The 6,959-nt window shown below is 45.6% G+C and overlaps 1 protein-coding gene across 2 annotated transcripts in view; it reads right to left on the minus strand.

The window, feature by feature from the left end:
• Positions 1–6,372, minus strand: part of Mrs2 (magnesium transporter MRS2) — a 22,418-nt gene extending 16,046 nt beyond the window's left edge. For both annotated transcript variants that reach the window (XM_055614491.1, XM_055614490.1), the window contains exons 1-5: positions 6,117–6,372; positions 4,924–4,997; positions 3,546–3,582; positions 2,648–2,760; positions 397–570 (exon numbers count right to left, since the gene is read on the minus strand). In XM_055614491.1, the coding sequence (XP_055470466.1) occupies positions 397–570; positions 2,648–2,760; positions 3,546–3,582; positions 4,924–4,997; positions 6,117–6,276 (558 nt within the window). In that variant the 5' untranslated portion in view covers positions 6,277–6,372. The remainder of the gene's footprint in view (positions 1–396; positions 571–2,647; positions 2,761–3,545; positions 3,583–4,923; positions 4,998–6,116) is intronic.
• Positions 6,373–6,959: the final 587 nt, after the last annotated feature.

Consider the following 6,959-nt stretch of genomic DNA (forward strand, 5'->3'; position numbering starts at 1 on the left):
ACACACACACACACACACACACACACACACACACACACACACACACACACACACCAAAAAAACAACCAAACAAAAAACCAACCCACCAAAAAACATACACCTCATTCTATTCCGGGGTTTCCCCTTATAGCTCTATAAATCACCATTTTCCTATGTACCATGTCTCTTCTCTATCCAGAGGCAGTCTTTTGTTCCCCAGAACAAATATCCCACCTTCCTCTTCTTCCTATACTCCTGGGTTTGTCTCTTATTCTCTGGTCTCTGTCCCTGTGGTACAAATAAATCTCCTTTGTGCTGAGAACGTGGTCTTGGGGGTCCTGAGCTGATACCTTTCCTAATATTTCCAGTCATTTGAAACCAAACCAAACTCCAGTCAATACCTCCAATCATGCTTACCCAATACTGCAGGAGTGCTTCAATAGCTCTGAACTCAAACGGTAATGGGTATGTGACAAGCTGACCTTCCCCAGCCAGCTGTGATGGCAGCTCCCGAAACAGCCACTGTTCCAAGTTTAAATTCCGATAATCTAGTATTAGAAGACACTCCGGAGTTATCACAGCCTTCAAATACTGGAAAAGCAACAGAAAGAATGTTTGTGTACACACACATACAGATGCAAATTATCAAGCTACAGGAAAAAGTAAATTCATTAAATTGAATTTACTTTACTAATTTTGGACTAAAACTAAACCAAACCAATATTTATTTGGTTTTCTAAAGGTAAGGGCTTTTTTTTTTTTTTTTTTTTTTTAGGCAGCTATTAAAATCTATCCATGTCTCGATAATTCTAAGCTGCTCTCAGAAGTAGAATTACACAGATTAGATGCTTACTAAGAGTCCAGCCTGGTATGGCACAGATTTGTACCCACAATCCCAGCACCTGTGAGGTGGAGGAGAGATGTTCAAGAACATGCTCAGCTACAGAGCAAGCTCAAGGCCAGCCTGGTGGACGTGAAACCCTGTCTCAAAAAACCCAAACCCAAAGCACGACCTCTGGCAGGGCACACAAGAGAAAACAGGGACTACATGAAAAACAATTCTCTAATCAACCATGCAGGGGGCTCAGAGGGCCAGTGCCTGTATGCAGCACTTGGGAGTTGAGGTGAAGGCTTCGGTCTAAAGAGAACAAGATAAACGTGCAGATCCCATCATAAAGCTGCCTGCACGAAGAGCTCTAACTCAACAGTATAACTTCCTTCCCGCTTCTCTATTACACAGACGCCAGCGTAAACCGTAAGGAGGAGTGCTTGCTCTTGTTCTGGCATTCTCACTTTCTCTGAACCCGCCTACCGAGCCCCACATACAGAGGCTTTGCCAGCAGTCACGGCTGACCTGCTTGCTTTCCTGGGCCCCAACTCAAAGGGCACAAGGAACTCTTTCTCTACATTAGATTTTATTCATTTTCTTTCATGTGTGTTTTGATGTACATGTATCACCTGCATGCCTGGTGCCTGTGGAGGTCAGAAGAGGGCATCAGATCACCCGGAATTTGGATTTTGGATAACTGTTAACCACTATGTGGGTGCTAGAAATCAAACCCAGGTGCCCTGCAAGAGTAACAAGTGCTCCAGCCATTGTGCCATTTCTCCAGTCAGATTATTTCTCTTTTTATACATTCCCTTCCTTCTGATATCTGCTCTGTTGTTTTCTCCTCCCTAACTGCAGTAAAATGGTCCTTGAGCTTTTTAAAAAAGGTCAAGTTTTGGCAGACTTTTAGAAGTGATTTCGTTTAAAAGTGTGGCTCATATGGAAACTATTCCTTTTGAAGATAGTACCAATTTATTGAATTAATTTGAAATTACAAACAATAGCCTCAGTGCCTAAAACTACAACAGTATGAAATCAGAAGATTTTCTAACTAGGTGTGAATAGCCACAGTTGCATTTGAGAGATGTGGAAGGCTGGAGAGTTGGTTCCGTGGTTAAGAGAACTGGCTGCTCCTTAAGGAGACACACATCACTCCCAGCACCTACATGGCAACTCACAATCAGTGTAACTCCAGTCCCATGTAGCTGATGTTGTCTTCTGGCCTCCAATGACACTACATGCATGTGGTACACAGACATATACACAGAGAGAACATCCTTACACATAAAATCCATTAAATTTAGATTAAAGGACAAAAATCTGATCAAAGACGAATTTAAAAAGCAAGTACATGCATAAATATCCTGATTTTTTTTTTCATGTAATTCCAGAAACTATAGACTAAATTCAAAGGCCAATGAGGGCCACAGTCAGAATTTCCCCAGCACAAGAGAGCAGCAGCATGCCTGTTGATCTTATAACAGAATCCATGCAAAATGAGCCCTACTCTTACAGAGCATTCAGTAACAAAAACCCCACTTCCTTCCAAAGTTTCTTTTTCTCTTTCTTTGTTTCTTTCTTTCTTTGTTTCTTTTTCTTTCTTCCTTCCTTCCTCCCTTTCTTTCTGAGACATGGTTTCTTTACATAGCCCTAGCTGTCCTGGAACTTGTTATGTTAACCAGGCTGGCCTTGAACTCACAGAGATGTGCCTGCTTCTGCCTCTGAGTGTGGGGATTAAAGGCATGCATCACCACCCACAGCTTTGCTAAGTTTCCTTTTGTCTATACACTGAGAGAGGCAGTCAGTTCTCTGTGGTGAACACAGCAGTGAGGCTCTTACCTCCATCCTCATGATGATCCTGTTGTTCCTGGTAGTGATGCTCATCACGTGCTGAAACCTCAGGTCTCTAGCCTGGAGTGCTAACTCATGGTACAACTCAGTTTTCTTCCTCTCTATAGGAGAAACAGAGTGGGTGAAACTAATAACCGGAACAGCATGGGCTCCTGGCAAGCTCTCTCCCAACTGAGCTACAATTCCAGCCCATAGCCATTTTTTTCCTTGGGGATGGATTTTATTAACTAGTGTTTTGCCTACATATATAGGCGTGCCTCCCATCCTGGTGTCTGTGGAAGCCACAATGCTGCATTGGATCCCCTGGGAATAGTTACTGATGGTTATGAACTGCTGTGTGGGTGCTAAGAATTGAACCTAGCTCTTATTTGCTGAGCCATTTCTCCAGCCCCTACATTTTCTATTTTTACCACTACAGAATCATATTCAGTGTTGTAAATCTGTGTATGGAATGAATTTGGTAATTTATTGGAAAATAAAAACTATAAGAAGTCAATATTCACAGCAGATTTTCCTACCTGGAAATTAAGAATATAGCAGATGGAGAAACTTGTGACAGGCTGGGAGGGGAGTATCTGTACCTGCATAGGAAACCATACCTTCCACCGGGCTATAAGCAGAAAAGCTTAGGAAACAGACTCTGGCGCAAACACAAGGATCTAAACAAGGTTGGATTGAACCACGGGGCTGCAGGGGTGAGGTGAAACTGGAGTCTCTAGCCATTCAGTACAGAAACACAGGAAAATCGCATACAGCCTGACAGTCCCACAAGGGCTGATGAGCAAATGCTGAGGAGGGACCTCCTTCAACAAAAAACACTGTACTCCTATAACCATGATTCCCAACTCTTCACCAAATTTACTAGTCCACTGCTAAAGATACTCACCAAAAGAGGTCACATTTCCTTCTTTGTCAAATTTTGTCTGAAGATAGATCATAAAAACAAATATCAAATAAATCTCAATTCAGTGTATTCATGTACTCAGTTGCAAAAGTCAGAAAAAAAAAATACCATTTCTAACCCCTTTGCTAACATAAACCTGAGAGTAGACTGACTTTCTATCTTGGTTCCTCTAGACATCCACTCATGGAGAATCAGCCCTATGTCTAGGTAACCTTGCTTTGGTAACAGTGGCCTGTGAGTGGACGGCATTAACCTGGACATGCTCTTAAGCCTGTGTGTTCATTGTGGGGGCCCTGGAAGTGTGTTTCCAGAAGACGTGGGGACTGAAAGCCATGGGCCTCCCATGCTTCTCTGCGAATCCATCTGCATCCAAGTTATCAGTGAGCAGACTAGGGAAGCCTGGAAAGGCTGCAAGGACCTTTTGGCTGGAAAAGGATGTGGCAACAATCCCTGGGTTGGGGACATCACTCAGTGGAAACACGATGCTGCCCTGCCTTGTTTCTGAGAGTGGCTGTGTCACAATCCTAAGTGTCTTCTCGGAGCTAAGAAGTCTCTGGAAGGCACTTCAGCAGTCCTAGCACACAGCCGGCCAGATTCTACTCAGTCACAGTTGAAGGTGTCAAATGTGAATACAGGGGCTCTTCCACTTTAGAAAGTAAACACCATCCATGCACTGATCTTAGTGAAACTCAGAGCCTGGGTTACTGCTTTCAACACAATGTGTACTATGTTAGCAGAACCAAAATAAACTCAACAATGCACACTTTAGCCTGCTTCTCATGAGAAAGCTCTGATCAACAGGAGGAGGGAAGCAGCAGGAAACACCCAGGTCAGTTCTTAACAAAAGCTTTGTATTTATGTAATACAAACTGGCTTGTATTTAGATTTATTTCTGAAACACATCTACTCACTGCAGAAAATAAAAAATTTAAGACTACTTATATCACATGATTTGAAAATTTTAGAGCAAACTATGCCAATAATAACTTAGAGGTTATCTTCCAGTGAGTCAGCTGTCATTTGAGCAGCCTGCTCTGTATAGCTAGAGCCCCAGTCGTTAGTAAAGCTTCAAGAGTACTAATAAAGCCGGGTATGGTGGTGGTGCACACCTGCAATCCCAGCACTTGGGGAGGCAGAGGCAGGCGGATCTTTGTGAGTTCGAGGCCAACCTGGTCTACAAAAGCCAAGGACATCCAAGGCTACACAGAGAAACCCTGTCTCAAAACACAAGCGCACACAAAGAGTACCACTAAACCAATCTCTCAGGCTCTTGGCCAAATGTAACAAAAGACAAATACTTTTGCCAACTTAATAAGCATGGAAAATGCTTCTTACAAGTTATTGGATGCTATGAACTCACCACAGCAAACACCTGGGCCACGCTGGCTAATGTAGCTTGAGAGGCATCAGAGGTTCTAAACCGGTGCCCATCTCCTGGTAAAAAGAAATGAGAGAATGACTGGTTTCCAGGAAGCTCAACTGCAACTCTCACAGTATACGGAGCCTTCGGAACACTATGTGTTTTGAAGCTTTTCCTACTGCAAAAAAGGAGCACCTGTTTTGTTAGGATTCTCTCCTCATCATTCTGTCCTTATTCCTTCCCGCTACTTTCATTTACTGTCACACAACTTGTTAAATGAGGTCTGTCCTTTCTCTATGATTGGAAAGTTCAGCTGGAGCTGAGGCAATCAGTGCCTGTCTAATACTAAGGTGCACACGGGCCTGGGCTTTGTCCCAAGCGCTGCCCAAAAGTGAAAAAATAAAAGTTTTTATTTGTTTATTGAGTGAGTATGAGCACTGTGGAGGTAAGAAGTCACCTTGCAAGTATTTATTTTCTCCTTCCGTGTAAGCTCTAGGGACTGAACAAGCATTTAAGGGGAGCAAAGCTCCCCTGGCTGTCTGCTTGCACACTCTTTAAGAGCAGACTTCATTAAGGGTTAATGCTCAACACAGGCTTCAGATTCTTCAAGCCCACTTCTAGAAATTCTCCACTCTATACCAGGGCAACTGTGCAACTGTGTAGATGTACCCAGAAGAGAAATGAGTAATATTCCAGTCTTGCTAATCATTGTAACTCGTGCTATCCAACTTCGAGTTTGGTCTGGGATCCACAGTGAGTTCCAAGGCAGCCTGGGCTAGTTGAGACCACGTCTTAAAACAAACAGAAAACCCCACCTAACAGAATTCTGGGACACAGAAAGCAGGAGAGAGGACTGACTCCGGCAAGCTGTCATCTGACCTCCACACACAAACTCAGAGAAAGGCACACGCTCGCTCGACAAATACTTAAATGCTAAATTTAAAAACAGTAACCAAACAAACAAAAGTAGCCTAACGAGGCGGTTAACGCTCTTAACTGCTGCATTCAGAAGGGTGAGACAGGAGAACTGTTGTCAGTTCGCGGCCAGTTTGGGCTTACACTGAGACCCTGTCTCAACAAATGAGAAACCGCAATCAAGTCCTCCCAAGGGCTGGCTTGAGAGCTGCGGCGGGGTGAGCCCGGCAGAGGACAGCAGAGCCAAGGGCAGGCGGAGCCCCTCGGGACATGCGTACCGGAGGCGTGGGGCGCGCTGGGCGCCTTCTGGCTCCCGAGCAGCCGGGTGGCGCGGCCGCCGCAGGCCGCGGGGCTCAGGCGCGCAGCCGCGGTACGCAGGGCCCGCCGGGACTGCGCGGCGCGGGGCAGCAGCCGGGGCAGGCAACGCAGGCATTCCATGGCGCGCAGGCAACCGCAACCCGGCCACAAGACACCGGCCCGGCATGCCGGAACCCGCGTACGGACCGGCACCGCGACAGCCGCGCACCGCGCCTGCGCGAGCCGTCCCGCGTCTGCGCGCTGCTGCCTGCGCATGCTCAGGCATGGGCGACCTGTGCGTGCGCCCCATGTCCCGTGACCGACGTCGGAGTCTGCGTCTAGTAGCGCGGCGGGCACCTGCAGGTGTGAAGGTAGAGAGGCCACGGTAGCTCAGCTCTGGAAGTGTCCGTTACGTTCAGGAGCTGCGAATTGCTGCTTTCTGGAAAGGTTTCCTATGTATGATGAAACACATAAATTGGAGATGAGGAAGGTACCACCATTCGTAAATCATTTAAGTTTTAAGCTTAATGTGTTAAAACTCACCTAGAAGGGACGAGGAGTTAAGCTTTTGCCACAGAACAGGGGAAAAAAAAAAAAAAAAACAAAGCGATTGGAGTGTTGGGTGCGTGCTCGTAATCCCTCAAGAATTCAAGGTCATTCTTAGCGATAGTGTAAGGTCAGCCTGCACCACTTTAGATCCAGTTTTTAGAGCCCCTCACCCCGCCCCCCAAAGAAAAATGTGTCAGTAGATTTGGTACCCGTGCCCACAGTTCTATAGACAGACATGAGTTTCAGGGTTCCCTTCACTAATATATGGACATAGA

Source organism: Psammomys obesus, unplaced genomic scaffold, assembly GCF_907164565.1.
Source record: "Psammomys obesus unplaced genomic scaffold, mPsaObe1.curated_primary_1811, whole genome shotgun sequence".
In the NCBI taxonomy this organism is placed as follows: Eukaryota; Metazoa; Chordata; class Mammalia; order Rodentia; family Muridae; genus Psammomys; species Psammomys obesus.